We start from the raw sequence: 18,926 nt of genomic DNA on the forward strand, positions 1-18,926 counted from the left end.
GAAGAGACATTTCTTAATTTTTATGCAAATATCAAATCATTTCATTTAGAGCATCAAAGGTGGGTTCAGCTGTAATATTTCAAATCTTTTATGCAATGAACTATTTTTTATTTCTTCATTTGAAATCATTGTGTGTTGTGGTAATGCTTGATTTGTGATGACTCTCACACCAAATAATGTATGTTTGCCACTATGTATGATCTCACAGTAGCACTATTTGCAGTATGGAGCCTTGAATCGATGAGGAGCTAGAGATCATGCGCCCTGGTCCAGAAAACCCTTCATTGTTAACGCAACAACCAAATCATCGATCAGAGGACATTTGGAATGGCGAGGTGAAACATCTAGTTCTCACAACCGCTTTAATTTTTACGTTGTCTTTGACTTTTAGCAAGTTCTTTCAAAGTTGTATATCTAATTCTAACAACCCTTATATTTTTTATCGATTTTGCAGGACCCAGGCCCATTTACGTGCCGTGGTCGCTCTAAAGAGATGGCAAACATAATGATGCAAAATAATCGGGTGATTGACATTATCAAGTTAGTGGGGCTAGAAGGATTGTTTAGGGCCTTTTCCAAAGAGATAGATCATTGCCTAATATCAGCCCTAATTAAGCGATGGCGACCGGAGACTCATACATTCCATCTTCCACATGGTGAGATGTTGATCACCCTAGAAGATGTGGAGGTCATTTTGGGACTTCCTATAGACGATGAGGTCTTGGTTGGGCCGACTGTTGTGGAGGATAGGGATTGGAGGCAACTGTGCATGGAGTTGCTTGGTTTTGGAGTTCCGACGAATGACAACAAAACTTTGGTGGGGCAAAGACTTTTCATCAACTGCCTTGTTGAGCGCATTGCAAAGCCACTGCCTCATGATGCAACGAAGATTCAGATACATCAGTATGCCCGGTGCTATATTTTAGTGCTACTAGGGGATAAGATTTTCATGGACAAGCCGGGAGATAGGGTGCATCTGATGTTCTTGGAGTTCCTACGGAACCTTCGTGATCTGCCACAACATAGTTGGGGTAGTGGTTACCTGGTATGGTTGTACAGAGAGTTGTGTGAGGTAAGCCATAAAGAGGCATCGCAGATTGGTGGGGCATTTGGCATGGGCGAGGTTGCCATTCTTGTGCCCGAGGATAGAGCCCCCACCTGAATGTAATTATGGCCCATGGCCAAAAGCTCCACTTGCATTTAAGTAAGTATTTTCATGATATTCAGTGTGTTATGCAATGTACTCTTCTTAGTAACTAAGTGGTATTATGTATAATTATGTTATTCACTCGTAACTATAGGTGGGTGCAGGTGCCAAGCCTGAAGAATAGGCCATCCGACATGGCGTTGATCCACTATCGTGAGCAATTTGTTAGAATGAAGCCGGGCCAAGTAATAATATACAAAAATTATGTTTGGTTATGTTGAATAAAGATTGTTATTCTTTGTTTCATCATATTTATTTAATTGACTTCACTGATGTTTCATTTCTTTGTTTTTTTCTTGCCTAAAGATTGGATCTATATGTATAATTTTCCTTAAGAATATGTTAAAATCATTGCTTTAACATATCTTCTGTTTTAATTTTTGTTTTTCCCTTTATCTATATATTCTCCCTTGTTTCACATTTTAAGATGTTATGATAATTTTTTTTTGTTTCTATTGTAGATTATATGGCAGCCATATGAGGCAGACTTAGGCCGCCTTCCTGCCTTCTGCGTTGTAGGGAAGGATACGTGGACGGCAAGGGTGCCACTTGTGTGTTTTTGCATAGTAGAGACACACCACCCAAACTGTGTCCTTTGACAATTTGGGTTGGTGCAAAAGCAGCCCGACCATGTTGTGTACGATGATAGACTGCATAGAATAGACTTGCATGGGAAGGTGGGAAAATATTGGAGGGAGGAGCATGGACCGTATATCCTTACATGGGATATGAGATAACAATGACTTTACCATGCACCTCCTCAAATTGGTGAGATGCCCCACAATCATGCCTATTATCGCTGGTACCATCCGATCACTTGAAAGTATGTCGACCGCAACAACGCTAAATTACATATAATGGTAATGTGTTCTAATTAGTTTTTATTGCCTGATTTGTTTTTTCTTCAGTACATGTACGAACGTAGAACCAATTGATTTATTTTTTCAACAAATCTGGTTTGATCTGACTGACATCCAATTAAAAATGTTATTCTGCTACATATAGTATTCTAATAAAACTTTTAGTTCTTAGTTGAGTATTTCAGTAGATTAATAAGTACTATATTATCCATTCTATAACTGATACATAAATGTCTCAAATCTGATTGTACTGGTTCTTTCTCCGTTTCAGATTGAAAGCCATTTAGCGCTGTTGGAAATGTTTCCTGTATGCAACCACTTTGGCCCCGTGGGATCCCTCCACAATGACTGTGACTTAGGAACCACAAATGCATGTGAGTAAGTGTTAAGGGCATTGTCCAAACTATAACATGGGTGAATATATGTGGTCAAATCAATATTTACCGCATCACATACTCTAATTGCATGTGAACACGTGTTTTGCCATTTTCCACAACTGCATGTTCTTTCCCATAACCGAACTTCATAATTGTGGTTTCCCCCTTCTGTGCTACACGTGTTGAGTGAAGTAACTACCTGATATATCATATCTTGATTGCTAAATGCCTTGAGATAGTGTTTCTCAGATTTACGCCTATTTCCGTCCCACATGGAGAAGGCATATGTACTCCATTTCTTACCCTCCAACAACTCATTAGTAATTTCTTTGTGCCGGTTGTGGAAATATTCAACAAGTTTGGACCAAGTGAATTCAACCATTACTGCAATAGGAAGGTCCCGTGCACCTTTCAGTACACCATTGAAGCACTCTGATATATTGATTGTCATTGCCCCAAAATGTCTCCCTCCGTCATGTAACTAGGTCCACTTATCCACAAACTCGCTCATTAGGTATGTGTATGGAAGATAATCTTGATTCTTTTCCTTCCCATCCTTTCCCGTCACCTTCTTCTTATTCCTAATGGCTTCAATTTCCACATACTTAATGGACTCCATTATGGTATCAAATTTAACTACCTGAGTGGCATATCCCGCTTTCAACACCGCTAACTTTAGAGTCGAGTTCTGAAAATGTATGTTGAAGTTACTAGTAACATGTCGAAGGAAATATCTATGAAATACCCGTGTTCTTCCATCATCCCCTCTAGGCCAATTTGCAATGGCATTTTTGATACCGAGATGTCAGTCAAAAATTATGCAAATGCCTTTGTCAAGTATCACATGGCCAATCGTATCTCTGAGGCATTGTAAAAACCACCTCTAATTAGACCCTAACTCACAATCCACAGCAGCAAAGGCAAGAGAGAATATCTTGTTGTTAGCGTTGGTTGCCATTGCGACCAACAACTTTCCCTGATATTTACCACACAGATGGGTCCCATCAATACTGATAACCGGTTTGCAATATTTGAATCCATCAATGCATGGACCGAAAGACCAAAACACATAATGCAAAAATATGATGTCATCTTTACCGGTAGGTGTGGTACGATAAAACACTAGGGTAGTCGAATCTTGATCAATATATGCCATTAGCAACTTTTGCAACCTTTGGTAAGACTCTTCCCAATTCCTAAACATCTTCCCAATCGCCTTTTGTTTCGCATCCCATACCTTGTAGTAAAAAGGCTTATGACCCTCATATTTCAATTCTATCATAGATCTGAGATGCTTAATTGGGGTAGTGTGATCCTCACATTTCTTCTTAAGGATTTCTGATGCAATAAAATTACAATTCATCATTCTACCATCATTTCGCACCCCAATCGGTATACACGTGTGAGGACCCACATACACAGTGACCATCCATAGTCCGTGGAGATTGAGCTTTATGACTGCGCAGACATACCACTTGCACCTCTCATCCACGCATTTCGCACAAAGTTTTGTCTTCGTCGACCTATTGATCATAAAATGTTTGTTTTCCTTGAGGGCACAAATTGTTAATACATGTTTCACCTCCATTTTATTGGCAAAAGTCAACCCTTTGCACAAATTCATCCCCTCTCTCCAAGTAGGCACAAATGGTATCTCAATATGTGAAGGATCAACCATTTTTTCCCAAGTATTTGCAGAAAATGACAAGGCAGGAGATGTGTAGGCAAGGATTATGTCCGTAATGTTTTGGACACTAATAACATTGTCTGCATCAAGTTCACTATTGTACAATATCACATCGTCATCAATGTCTCTCTCAAAGTCCCCAAAGTCCCCTTGTTTAATCCTCTCTTCATACTCATCTCTATCGACAAAATCTTCACCATTAATGGCAGTAGTCTCATCAACTTAGTTGTCATCGTCATCCTCGACATGAACATCACCATCCTCTACATGTGTAGAATACTCATATTGAGTATCCAGAACTATAACCTGTAACCTTGTGGTTGTTTGTGGGATTTCCTCGATACCAATTTCTGCACACGGCTCCAACTATATGTACAACTCAATACCATTTACTACAGGTATTCTCTCCAACTTATCAAACATGATCTTTACATATTTGTCTGTTTCTATCGCCATATACTTGTAATTAATCTAATGCATAAGGACTTCATGTGGCATACGATAAGTAATTTGTATGTTGCATACAGCAGGATTCGCACACAATTCTTCCATAACTATCATCTTCAATTCATCAAGGGTCTTCAACCTACGATCAATTTGGGTATAATAGGTCTTTATACCCGGCCCTTTAAATGGCAATCCCTTGTTCGCATTGGTATTCTTAAGCGGACCATCGTGGTATAGGATTAGATCAATTTCAGGCATTGTGAACCTATTAGAGTCAAGTTACTATGTTAGTTAAAAAACATTTTATCTAGTCAAACTACACAAAGTACAACTTTCAATTCATTCAAAGGGTATGAATTTCATTACACATTCATTACACATTTCATACCCAAATCATTTTTCCATCATGCTAAGACGGTATTTCATACCCAATACAAAAAAAAATAATAATAAAAAAAAAAAAAACCAAAATCCTTGTAAAAGTATACAGCAATTTATCTAATTACATACCCATAACATTTACATACCCATTTCATACCCAATACAAAAAAACCCCATTCATTACACATTCAAAGGGCATGAATTACATACCCATTTCATTACAATTCATTCAAATGGAGTAAGTCACTCATTTCATTACATACCCATTCAAAGGGCATGATTACATACCCATTCATTACAATTCATTCACTACCCATTTCGTACCCAAAACAATGATGAATAAAATCAAAAAACTTGTAAAATCATGATAAAAATAAGAGTCTAGAAATGATGAATAAAATAATGATAACAAAAACCATGCAAATAAATACTCAAAAAATTAACAGTAACAAAACAAAGTTCTATAATTCACAATATCAGTATCTTAACTAAGTTATGTTAACTATCTACAAAATAAAGAGTCAAACTCTTTAACCCACACCCAACAACAAATAATACCCAACTATAATGACAATCAAATCAAAAAACCCTTAACTCAAATATGAATTTGTTGAGAGGGAGGAGCAGTGAGAGAGGCAATGTGGTGAGTGAAAGTGAGAGGCAATGTGGTGTGAGAGTTATGGGTGAGTGAGGCAGTGAGTTAGTGAGGCTGAGTGTTATGGGTAAGAGTAAGGGCTGATAATTATCTGTGAATTTTGTAGACTAATGCGTGTAAGTTTATAAAATTTTTCCCAACAGAACTCGACTCTATAAGACTCGAGTTCTATGCAAATTTTACTTAAATATCGAGTTTCCAATACTCGATATCTATTAGTATTAAAACGTTTTTGCACTAGAAAATCGAGTCTTTAAGACTCGATTTTTATTTTGTAGAAATCAAGTCTTTAAGACTCGAGATCTATGTGGAATTTTAGTCCGACTCAGCAATTGCACAGCAGTGGTAAAGCGAGTTTCTAATAGTCGATTTTTAAATAGGTCTCGAGTTTCTAAAACTCGAGATGTTATTTTCCTTAATCATTTGAAACGTTAGTTAACTTACTATATACAACCTCCTTACTATGCTAATTCCCAAAAATCCCCACTAAACTTCCTATTTAATCAAAAGACAAAAGTACAATTATCAACAAAACTGGAGCAAAAGGAGCAGTCACAACCTAGCTCATGCTGCCTTGACTGGCTTGGCGTGTGGCTTTTCCTCCTCCATTTTTGTAGACCCTATGGCCAGTTTCTTCATTTCGTCTAGCATTACCACGAGTTCGATTTAAGAAATCAAATAGCCTATCAAAGTCATTTCTCCCACCTATGCTAAAATTTCCACCACTGAAGTTTCCACGGCCCCTAAAGTTTTCATTTCGATAACCAGCATGTCCTGAAAACCTCCCTCTGTCATTGTTAACTGCAAGAAACACCAGACCATCAATTCCAACCATATGAAAAAGAAAGGACAAAGGTAGCCATGGCCCATCCAACAGGCACTCAAAGACTCCAGACTCTCATCACATAAAATAACCAAATCCATGAGGAAAAAAACATATAAGTTACTTCACAATATTAAGTGTGCGTTTGGGAAGCGCATTTTGCCTTCCCAACGTTCACGTCTGCGTTTTCAAATTTTTTTTTTTTTCAAACCGTGATTGTTGACTTTGGGGTGTGAACAGTGCACACACAGTAACTTTTTCAAAAACTTTTCAATCGCGGGACCCACAAACCTCACTTTTCAGCAACTTTTTCATTAAAAATGGGTCCCACGATACTATTCACACATTTAAAAATTACTTTGCTACAGTGTTTTTCAGTTTTCAGCTGTATCCAAATGGACCCTAAGTTAACATGCATACCTCACATATCCACAAAGTACGAAAAGTTAATCATGACAGCCATACAGAAAACAGAGGATGAAGTTTTATGTGTCCTTGCTTGGTGAAAAACATGAGAATGAAGCTTAGACTGTACAATGGTAGTTTAGACAGGTAAGTTATTGTCGATTAAAAGGTTAATTCCCAATATACAAGATAACAACAAATTACGTGGCGAAGAATATAAAACAGAGAAGTCAATACCTTAATAGCACTTCGCATCGAACTGGCAGATTCAAATTCCACAAAACCAAAACATGTTCCCTATTGCTGGATAGAAGATAGCAAAATAAAAAACATGTGAACATCATTATAAATAAGAAATCTAAATGGAGTTAACCAAGTTAAATATGAAACATACCTTGCTACTTCTAACTTGAATACCATTATGCTTAATAGGCCCAAAATTGTTGAAAACTGCTTCAAGTTGTTCAACAATTGCATTCATAAGCAGATTTGGTACAAATATGGCATAAGTCTTAGCTGGACATATACAATCATAGATATTAGAAGAAACAAGCTTGGTAAGGAAAGGGAAGTTTGTATAACATCTCAAATTGAACACCATTCCAGGTATCAATAAATAAGATCACAAGAAGAAATAAACACCTGCAAAATATTTCTAGACAAAATATAACATTATCATAATACTAATGAATCCAAAATATGACATTATTCCATAATAAATCCAAAACATGTCAATCAGTGTTGCATAACCATCCATAAGCACACTTACAATAACAAAACCCAAAGACTATGACAATATAGATAACATTAACACATAACCTTCCAAAATATGGAATTGTTCCATAATTATTAATAACCTAAAGAATACCATGGTACCACTAACATGTTTCACACAACGTATCCAGCAACTTCAAGTTAGAAGGTTTTTTTTGAAAAATTTCTCCAACCAAAGCTTTCTCATCCTGTCATTTTTAGCCATAAAGGCCCTTACTGCCTTTTCATCATTAACCAAATTATCAAAAGCTTCATCAAGCATGCCTTTTTCAAAGCCTTCAACATTCAAAATAGTGAAGTTGACATACTAATCTAAATAGCATGGGGGACTTTTTCTGAGGTAAAGATAGATATATTATTGATATAGTTTGTATACAAAGAAGTATAGACCCTGGGGTTAGTCAAGGGAAACCAAAACAGTACATGCAGCTAGAGCTAAACTACAACAAAACTAAAACCAGTGCAGCCAACTAAACCCAATGCCGAGCGTGAAATTAGTGCAGAATAAGAAAACAGTAGCCCACACGTTGCAAGCAGCAGCTATCCAGTGCAGAAATCCAGCAGCTACCCAGTGCAGAAAATAGCATGGGGTACTTAATTTCATTTATTTATTAAATAAAAAAATAAAAAGCAAGGGGACCTACTATAAGGGACTTCTTAATGGTGGACAGTGGCCAAGTTTGTCAAATAATATGTGGCACAGCAAGCTTTTCTCTATTCAGATATTTTGGGGCAACTTCTTATGTATAACTCAACTTCTTAAATCCAAAAGAACTACCTAATTTTGATTGAACTCATGTACCAATCATAAACTAGTATACAATAATTTCATCATAAAAATATCATAATGCCACACATAAATAAAACCCTCCAAAAAAAACCCAGATCTGAAAATCATAAACCCTAACTCATATCAAACAACCAATGTCAAAATCATCAAAAAAATAAATATATCTCACACATCTAAATACCTGTTTGGATAGCGTTTATATTCCTGTGTTTTGGCATTTGGCGTTTCACACTTTTTTTTTTCATTGAGAAATGTGTTTCAGTGCTTTTCAGCTAGGAAGCACCGATGCGGTTGAAAGGGTGCCGCACCGGAGTCCGATGCAGCTTGTCACGAGGTGCGGCCACCGACACCGCTGCCCGCGCGTCGGTGCCGCATTTGAGTTTTTTTTTTTTTTTTTTTTTAGCCGACTTGGCTCCGATTCGTGCCAGCTCGACTTCGTTTCACGCTGATTCGACCAAAATCAGGTTGTTTTGGCCATATCGGATTATATCTACCAACAATCGAAACTGACCGAAACAGCCGAAAAAGGCCGAAATCATTTGGTTGTGAATAAAAGATAAAAGCGCTTGCACATTGTTTGCTTGTGAATAAGAAGAAGAAATTACTAAGGTGAAGATAAGTGAGAAGGAGATGAAGAAAAGTTGAAATGGTTGAAAATGAAGCATTGCCGCTGTCAGACTCTGTAAAAATCAAAATAATGTGAAGGCAAAGGGAAACAACAAAGTGTGACTGTGTTGAGAGAGTACTGTTGAGATAATTTACTTCTAACAGGTTGGCTTTGTTGATTGTTCACGGGCTTTGGCTATACATTTTGCTTTTAACATGCCATAGTAAAAATATTTTAATAGTAAAAATACTACTAACAGGCCATAGTAATTTTTAAGAATATTTTAATAGTAAAAATATATAGAAAATATAAATAAAATAATTTTTTAATTGCCGCACCCACACCCTACTTCAAAAATTACCAAGTCCCACACTCGCACTCGAATCCGGAAACGCACCTGTGCTTCATAACTTTTCAGTGGGTCCTGTGCACTGTTCACGGGACCCACAAACCTTTTTTTTCAACAAAACTTTCATTAAAAATGAGTCCCATGGCTCTATTCACATATTTAAAAATTATTTTGCTACAATGTTTTCAATTTTCAGTAAAATAAGCAGTATCCAAACGGACCCTAAATCAACACTGAAAAACCCATATGAAAAATGATAAGAAATCAAATATGTGTAAAAATTATGATTCATCAAAAATAAAACCTAAAACTTTGAGGAGTTTTTCCAGCAAGGAGTAGAAATCGAACCTAAGAAAAACCAGAGGTTAAAGATGAAGAAAAACGAAAAGAAAAGGAAAAATCTAATCTAAAAACACAGAAAACTACCTGGGTTTCATCGGTGATGGGCGGCACCAGCGGAAGCTGGAGCTGACGGTGGTGCCTCAAACCTTGGAGCTAGGGATTGATGGGAGAGGGGACTGGAGGTGGCTGGGTTTTTTTGGAGAGAAATTTGATTTGGGAGAGTTTGAGCGTAAAGTGACTATGGGTGGGAGTGAAAAGAGGAGTGATAAGTATTAGGGTGTGAGGGAGTGAGCAAATGTAAAATGTTTTACCAAAATTTAAAATATTTTACAAAAATTTACTTAGGTTGATTTGGTTGGCTGAAAATATTTTACATCGAAACAAACGGAGCACCTTGTTTTTCTTTTGGTTTCTTATATATGTTATGAGTTAAGACGGGATTTAACATTGTACAAATTCAAATATCTAGTGAGGAAGCTATTGAAACTGCTTAGCTGCTTGCCCTGAAGTAAGGTTTGCTGGTGGGCATTTCATCTGGTGTTGTAGTAGCTGCTGCAATAAAGGTGGTAAAGAGGCCAGAAAATGTTGGGAAACTTGTTGTCATGATTTTCCCCAGCTGTGGGGAGCATTATTCGTCTACAACACTCTTTGACTCCATTAGACATGAGGCGGAAAATATGACTTTTGACTGATGTTTTCATTGAATAAGAGCACAACCTACTTGAACTAATAATGTCTCCACAAAGATGGAAGTATGATGAATTTGAGAGATTATTTTTGTAGTCTCTAGTTTCAAGATATACCGGTCTATAAAAAACATGATATTATCCCTTGTTAACTCTTATATTTAAACCTCTCTATGTGCTCTGAAGCACAAGGAAAGGCTCAAATAGGATGGCAATTTAATTTAAACACATGTAATTTTTTTATTTGTAAAGAAAAAAAAAAACAACAACAACAACAACCAAACACAAATACCCACAAACCCTATTACCTATCCATTCACTAAAACAAATGAACCATCATTCAACAAATGTTTAAAGAAACAAAAACAACAAGATAAGGCTTAAAAAAGTTGCAGAGCCCACTGTCACACCTCAAATATATGTATATTAGAAAGAATTTAAAGAAAAGAAAAAAAAAACAAACAAACAAAAATTCCAAAAAAAGCTAGAGGATTATTACCTCAATCGACCAACTGGATGCCATTTTCGTTTGTCATTGTGACAATTCTTTCATGCTTGTTTGCCTCTACTATAATTTTCACTCTTCCACCCCACCCATACTGTTCACGTAGAAGGATGACAGCCCTAAGCTCCATCCTGGAAGAAACCGTCACTTTCCTCCTATCCATAAAGAATCGAAAAATCCTATTGAATTTGCTTCTTGTGGTGCTGATGACTATAGGCCGTAAAGGATCATTAACATTGTTTACACTCTCCAATCGAGCTTGGATTTTCACAATGGCCTTCAAGTTCTTGATGCAATTCCTTCCGTCAGAATTCATCTCCCTTGCTTCTTTCTTCTTCTTTCTCACAAGACAGAGAGAAAAGAAGAAAGAAGTGAGACACAGGAATTTTGACAAATGGAACTACATCAAGAACTTGAAGGTCACTGTGAAAATCCAAGCTCGATTGGAGAGTGCACTCAATTTTAATGTTAATGGTCCTCTACGGCCTACAGTTATCAGCATCACAAGAAGCAAATTCAACATGATTTCTCGATTCTTTATGAATAGGAGGATAGTGACAGTGTCTTCCAGGATGGAGCTTAGGGTTGTTATCCTTCTACGTGAACAATACGGATGGAGTGGAAGAAAGTGATCGCAGATGCAAACAAGCATGAAAGAATTGTCATAATGGCAAACGAAAATGACATCCAATTGGTCGATTGAGGTAATAATCCTCTAGCTTTTTTTTAAATCTTTCTTTTTCTTTCTAATTTTTTTTGTTTTTGTTTTTGTTTTTGTTTTTTTTTTTTTTTTTTTTTGAGGTGGGTGAAAGTGAAAGGGAAATGAAGATGGCGGTGGGCTCTACAGCTTCTTTAAGCTTTATCTTGTTCTTTTTGTTTCTTTTAACATTTGTTGTTTGAATGATAGTTCATTTGAATGGAGCGGTAATAGTGTTTATGGATTTTTTTTTTTTCAGGGTTTGGTTTTAATTAAACAGGATTGGAATCATGAGTTCATTCACATGGAAATGTGATTTATTATTATTATAATGTTAAGATTACAAGTTTAGTATTTTCTATGTTCAAGTTATAATTTTTTAGCTTTTCAAAAAAAAAAAAAAAAAAAAAAACCCTTCAATTTTTTACATTTTAATCTCACAATGGAGGATTATATGGAAAATTTACCCTGTTTCTCTCATCCATTCTTTCACTCACTCACTCTCTCCTTTGGACCTGTCTAGCCTCTTTCTCTTTCTTCCTTCTCTCTCAGAATTAAAACCAAACAAAATGCATGAGTTTTTAAGGCGGGGGTTAGGTGGTTGCGGTGGCGTGGGTAAGATGGTTAAGGCGGATGTGGGCTGTAAGTCATGTAAGTTGTAGGATGTTGCTAGGTTTTGGGTTTTGTGGTATGCGTTGTTGTTGGGTTGTGGGTTTTGGGTTTAATTTGTGGTGTGGGTTATGGGGCAGTCTCTAATGGTGGTGGGTCTGGTGTGGGTTATGGGTTTTGGTGGGTGTGCGGTGGTGGGTCTGGTGTTTGGTGTGGTGCTATGAAAAAGAGAAAGATATGGTGTTTTGGGTTCTGTTTGGGGTTCGAAAAGTATGAGGACATTACAATGCGATGATCAGAGTATTGTTTCAGCCAATGAATGCGGTGAGAGGGAATGAGGATTAGTTCATGTGACTTGAGAAAGTAAATGTTGTTGTTGATCTGGTTTTGCCCCTTCTAGTTTCAAACTTAGTTGTTGTGGTTGTATCAACTAATTAGTCATGTATTTTCAAATGCTATGCCACAATGCATCTTATTTATTCCTGCATTCATTTTTTTAATACAGGTTTAGTAGTTTCTATGTCCAAGTTTCAATTTTTTAGCTTTTCGAAGAAAAAAAAAAATAAAAACCTTCAATTTTTTTACAATTTACAAACTTAAGAACAACATAATTAATCATACGAGATGTTCTGCTAAGCTTCTCAAGTCCACACTATACCAAAAAATAAATAAACAAATGAATTAACCAGAAAATTCATATAAAGATAAGTAAACTACAATTATGCAAGCATTCTTTGTTTTCCACTTCCTATGGTTTAGGCACTGCTCCTTCCATTAAACCAAAAAAAAAGTTCTAAAGCACTGGCGCGGTTGGGAGGGTGCCGCACTGGAGTCCGACGTGGTTGCCCGCGCATTAGTGCCACATCAGGCCATATCGGTCAAATCAGGTCGTATCAGCCAGCAACCGAAACAGCCAAAACAGGCCGAAATTGGCCTTGAATCATGCCAGTACATCTGAAATCGGTTTTGAATGAGGCCCAAATATCCTAACTCTGCCCTTCCTCAATTTTATTATGAATATTTGTTACTTCTTTTGTGTTTTCTTTTTTGTTTTGTGTTTTGTTTTGTCTTCTTCTTTCTTTGATTTGTGAATCAAGGCCATAGTAATGTGTTTTTTAAGAATATTTTAATAGTAAAAATATATAGAAAATATAAATATAAATATTTTTAATAATTTTTAAATCACCGCACCCTGCCGCACCCACACCCGCACCCTACTTTTTCAAAAATTGGCGAGTCCCACACCCGCACCCGAATCCGAAAAATGCACCCGTGCTTCATAGAAAAAAAGACTCAATTAAATATTTTGGTTCTTGAACTATGTGTAAGAGTTCAATTTCATTTGTAAACTTGTCAATTATGCCAATTTTGGAAATCACTCAATTTTTTTTTATAAAAGTTTTGTAAATTGAACCATTTAAATTTAAAAAAAAAAATCGCAGCCTATTTATAACATAGTCGATGGTTTCATTTTATGTACAAAATTGAACACTTTCAAATATGTTCCTAAAAATAGGTCAAAGTGCAAACCTAGTAGAGAAGAAGCCCGAACAGGAATACAAGGTTTGTCTTTGTCAAGGTTGTCATTATCGCCGTTGCCCTCGCCAACCTCAGAGCACAAACAGTCCAATGAACCCGTAGGAGAGAACGACGAAACGCATCATACCACTGTCAGACTTGCAAGGCTAAATATTGAGTCATGGCGGTGGTGGTGGTGGTGAAAATGGTGTGGAGGGTTAGGGTTTTGGTGGCTAAGCAGAGAGTGTGGTGTGGTTTTGGGGTAGTGGTGAGGAATGTACGGATGGGTTTGAGTGAGAAGTGAGAAGTGAAGAGGTTGTGATTGTGAGGAAGATGAGAAGAGAGAAGGGAAGAGACACACGGCTCTTAGCTCTGCGTCTATGGTACGCTGCATTTTGTGTCTGTGTTTTTTCTTTACTTGTTGGAGGTTTTTGGAAGGAGAGATGTTACGTACACAATATTTTTATAACAAATCACAAGTGGTTAGTTGTTATTGGTTCAAATTTGAAACTAACACTAAGATTACCTTTTTGCCCCAACAATAACAACCAGTAATTAGGGCCGACCCTAGGCTTAGGCTAATTAGGTCATTGCGTAGGGGCCCTTTACTAGAGAAGGCCCCAAATTTTGGGGAAAATTTTTTATTTTTTATATATAAATATTTTGGGAGATATTAAAACATTTTAGTTTACATCTTTTTCCACTATTAAGAAAGCTCAAAGAATTAAGTAATGCTAGAGATAGAGATAAGACAAATTTAAATAAATAGGTCTTACAAATAGACGTGTAACTTGTGCGAAACTCTCTTGTAGAGACTTAAATATTACTGCACCTAGGGTGCGTGGTGGTCTCTATAACTTTTATAATTTAATGTGGCAATAAATATGATAGGTAGATTTCAATAAATTATTAAATTCATTTTTGAATGAATATTTGTAATTGGTGATATATCTTTGTAATTTTTATGTTGTAAATTTTATAATATTTCTAGTATTTTTGTAAGTCTTATGTCATTGATCACATTCATTACAACACCAGTTTGTACTAAAATTTGTTATAATTTTAGCATTTTCTAAAAAAAAAATCATATTAAAAAATAAAAAGAATAGATTTTAAAAAAATTATTATATAAAATGCTAGTTAAATATTATTTAAGTGATAACATAAAGGCCTCATTTGAAGATTTTGCCTTAGGCCTCCGAAATGCTTAGGCTAGCCCTGCTAGTAACAACTAGCCACTTAGAATTTGTTGTAAAAATGTTGTGGACATATCATTTCTCTTTTAAGAGACTTACTAGAATATTTGTCATTGGGTGTCTATGGGTCGCATTTGGGGTTAATCCGAAACCGACCCGATCTTGTTGGGTTGCAAGATAGCAAACCCGCCACCAGCCGTGAAAATCCACAGGTTGAGTCGGATCGAGCTCAGGTGAACAGTGGTCAGATCCGACTTCAACCGAAAGACAAAGATCAAAGACCCAACTTGGTTCAAATTTCACAAATCTGAAAGAACACGAACAGATCTACAAACCCAAACACCAGTAGCACATAAATCCAAAGAACACAAACAGAAATAGAGAGAGATGATAGCAAATATAAACTTGCAAGAGACTAAAATGAAGAAACAAAGAGAGAAAATGACTGAAAATCAAACCCAGGAGATATATTTGCGGATTGGCGATGGGGCGATGGAGGAGACCTGCAGATCGGTGATGGTGGAGAATCGAAGATTTAAAGATTTTGAACTAGAGAATCGCAAATCGGCTGTTGAGAAACCGATAGAGTGAGAGAGATCTAGAGACTGAGAGAACGGAGAAACTAAGGTTTGGGTGAGGAATCTGAGTTATATATCACAGTCAGATCGGGTTTTGAAAGGCAAGACCCCCCCACTCGACCCGCCATCGACCGCCAAGTAGTCTGGTCAGGCCTACGGGTGGTTCGGATCTTCGGTTTTGTTGGACAAGCCTTGTAGTGTTTATCAACTAGGTTTTTTTTTAGCAAGATTTTTTTAGGGGTTTTGTGGTTTTCATCTTCATGCCTTCAAATGAGCAAGTTTTGTTTTCAAAATCTTTTGTATATTTTTAAGAACAGATTATTTTAGTTGAAACTAATTTTTTTTTTGCTGGAAATACTATAGATAAAGTTAAAAAGTAGCTAAAATGGTATAGTGAGACTCATAAATAATACCTAGGGGTGTCAATGTTCGACCCAACCCGCGAACACGACACGAACCCAACACGGTTTTTTTCGGGTTAGGGTTAGGCCTTAATGGGTTTGGGTCATAAACGGGTCGACCCGAAAGCGACACGATAAGAAACGTGTCATAAGCGGGTCAACCCGCGTAACCCGCAATAGACACGTTTGACACGCCAATTTATTTGTGTCAAACCCAAAATGACCCACTTAACACAACCCGTTTAACTCGTATAACAAATAAATAATTATTTTATTTTAGATTTTTCAAATACCTTTTATATCCAACATATATTTTAAATTTAAAAAGAAAAGTAAGTAATTACAAATGAGAAAGGTAATCTTATTTGTTTCATTAGTTATTATTACTTTTACATTATTATTATTTAGTTCTTGTCAAACTGTTGAGGCATGATCATATTTTGTAACTACTAATACTTTTTTTTTTTTTGGCATAGAACTTGTACAAATGAAATTGGATGAGCTTATGGAAGATGTTATGAACTTGGACATTAACAAAGAATCTATGGATAATAATCGTGGTCATAGCCAGAATTAGTCTACTATTTGCTTAAATTCTTTCAATATTGATACTTAGCATTTGGCGAGTTCTAAGGATATTATATTTTTGTTGAACTATGTTATTTTGAATTTGGGTTGAAGTGTTGCACTTCATTTGGAGTCTAAAGAACTCATTTCTAGATGAATGTTATATTTTTATTGAACTATATTATTTTGAATGTGGGTCGAAGACATAAAGTGTATGCACTGGTTTTTGGGATGTAAAAAATAATAATTTATAGATGGATGTTATATTCAATATTATGCAGGTTGAAATGGGTTGTGTTACATTCGTGTCAACCCAACACGATTCGTTTATTAAACGTGTTAAATGGGTTGGGTCAGGTCAACCCGCTTTATTAACAGGTTGGGTTAGGGTTGAAGAATCCTGACACGATTATTAAATGGGTCGGGTTAGGGTTGAGCCATTTAGTCTAATACCCCTATCTCGACACGACACGAACCCGACACGCTAACCCGAATTGACACCCCTAATAATACCAAAAAATGTAATAAAACTCGTGAATAGAAGCAAAAATAAGCTAAATAGTAAAAAAAAAATGGCTTTTTAAGCCAATGCCAAATGCATACTTAATTGAGAATTGAGATCACAATAATTGTGTATATATATATATGGAGAGATAATAAATTCTAATTATTTGACTAGATTAAGCTAGACAAAACACGCTAAAAGCTAATTTCATCTACTACCATTCAACCTTGGTATGATAGTCACTCTACAAATATAAGTGTTTGTAGAGTGTAAGAGGCAAGAGCGGGGTTCAAGTCTCGTCAAAATTTGTACAAGATAAAAATCAACATTCCCTCTTAATTCCCATCTATTAAACTTTCAAATAAAATAAATAAATAAATAAACCAAATCAACCCATTCCAAATTTCCAATACACATTCATTTCCATCTCCCAAATGGACTTGAAAATGTAAAACCCATTTACAAAAATTGGGTTTATACCACCGCGCACTTTTGGTACAGCGATCACTCCACAAATATAAAACTTGTAGGGTTTGGAGGGTAAGGGCTGGAATTCAAATCTCTAGGAGAGAGCTTCACACACATATACACTTAGATTAAGTTAGAATAGAAATTTTATCTCGTAAAGAGAGAGAGAGAGAGAGTTTATTTTGATTCAAAACTGAAACATTTCAACCTGAATCCAAACGGGGCTTGACTTGGGCTGTATTACTACTTTCCCATGTTGTTCACTGGCTTAAGCGTATCCCAATTCCCAGCTAGGCTCAGCCCATTTCCAGTTCTAGCCCAACTGTATGCGATTTCTTTGCTCCCAAATCCAGTGTCCATAAAAAAACTCTCGGGTATACCCTACCAATAAAGAACTTTTTTTTTTTTTTTTGTTGAGAATACTATGAATAAAGAGCTTGCTCATATCATTTTTCAGTGTTTGCAAAAAGTGTAAGAAAAATAATTAAAATAGATGTGCTTGCAATATGGTTGATCCAGCTAGGCCAAAACCAACTCCATGATGTTACTCATTTTGATATCATGTTTTCACTAGCAAAGAATGTAGCAGACAGAATGTTTATATATGACTTAGAATGTGCTTGCAATTCACAATCAATCACTTTAATTTACGTCCATCATGGGATTGATTTGCTGGCTAATTTGGTGTCACTCTCCAGGATGAAGATTGGGTCTGCCTAACCAGTGGCGGCTTCAGGAATTTTTTTTTAGGGTGTTCCTTAAAAAGCGTAAATTATACCATCTAATAAAAAGAGAAATTCATATATTGACAACAACAACAATATAAAAAAATAAAAAATAAAAAAAAATACGCAAATATATAAAGTTTACAATTGTCTTCTACGAGTTTTCATATTTTGAAATCGTTGCATGATAGTCTCATTATCAATGCAACAAGTTACATCTCCTTCAATGTATACAACTAAACAATCATTCATCCATTGAATGTAGAACAAATTATGGAGCAAATTTAATTTTATTGGCAAAAAAAAATAATTTAATTTTAATCTGCTTAGGATTTGCATGTCCTATTACTATTTTCCAGCCCATAGGTCATTCTAGTTTTGGGTGCTATAACCACTGAAGCAGTTGAGTTTGAAATTGAATCATAACATTTATGGTTTCAGCCCTGGCCTGAACCACCATGGCAGCTCCACCAGCAACAAAGAGGAACTGTTCTGAAGGAGTTAATTGAAAAAAAAAAAGTAGGGCACTTTTTATGCGTTTATATATATATGCTGTTACTATAACTAGTCCTTGGCAAGCCCTCACAAAGAACTTATGGTTCAGGTCTCCCTGGAGATCATTGCCACTCAATTCTCAGCAACACTTTATGCGGTCACAAAACAAAGGGAATAAAGACAAACCATATTAACCTTGGATAGATAGAACTGACCAGTAGAACAGTCCAAGTCACTTTCAATTCAAAATGCCTACATTGAAAATTTTAGTA

General features: G+C 36.2%; 2 protein-coding genes across 7 annotated transcripts; both read right to left on the reverse strand.

Annotated features, from left to right (window-relative positions):
- Positions 1-2,334: 2,334 nt before the first annotated feature.
- LOC126696551 (uncharacterized) lies at positions 2,335-2,895 on the reverse strand. Its single transcript, XM_050393270.1, has one exon. The coding sequence runs from the start codon at positions 2,893-2,895 to the stop codon at positions 2,335-2,337; it is 561 nt and encodes a 186-aa protein (XP_050249227.1).
- Positions 2,896-5,347: 2,452 nt separating this feature from the next.
- On the reverse strand, positions 5,348-11,230 carry LOC126697340 (nuclear transport factor 2-like). Of its 6 annotated transcripts, none has more exons than XR_007646186.1 (4): positions 10,890-11,230; positions 7,237-7,358; positions 7,080-7,145; positions 5,348-6,415 (listed from the first exon to the last, which is right to left on the reverse strand). XR_007646186.1 is itself a non-coding variant. In XM_050394302.1 (4 exons), exons 1-4 carry the CDS (start codon positions 8,649-8,651, stop codon positions 6,320-6,322), a joined length of 276 nt encoding a protein of 91 aa, XP_050250259.1. In that variant the 5' UTR covers positions 8,652-9,184; the 3' UTR covers positions 5,348-6,319. The 6 variants fall into 6 exon arrangements, 3 of the variants coding, with proteins under 3 accessions (XP_050250259.1, XP_050250258.1, XP_050250257.1); XR_007646187.1 differs by lacking the exon at positions 10,890-11,230 and adding an exon at positions 8,588-9,188 and having other exon boundaries at positions 7,237-7,292; XR_007646185.1 differs by lacking the exon at positions 10,890-11,230 and adding an exon at positions 8,588-9,181.
- Between the last annotated feature and the right edge of the window lie 7,696 nt (positions 11,231-18,926).

The sequence above is a fragment of the Quercus robur genome, chromosome 8, assembly GCF_932294415.1.
Source record: "Quercus robur chromosome 8, dhQueRobu3.1, whole genome shotgun sequence".
Taxonomy (NCBI): Eukaryota; Viridiplantae; Streptophyta; class Magnoliopsida; order Fagales; family Fagaceae; genus Quercus; species Quercus robur.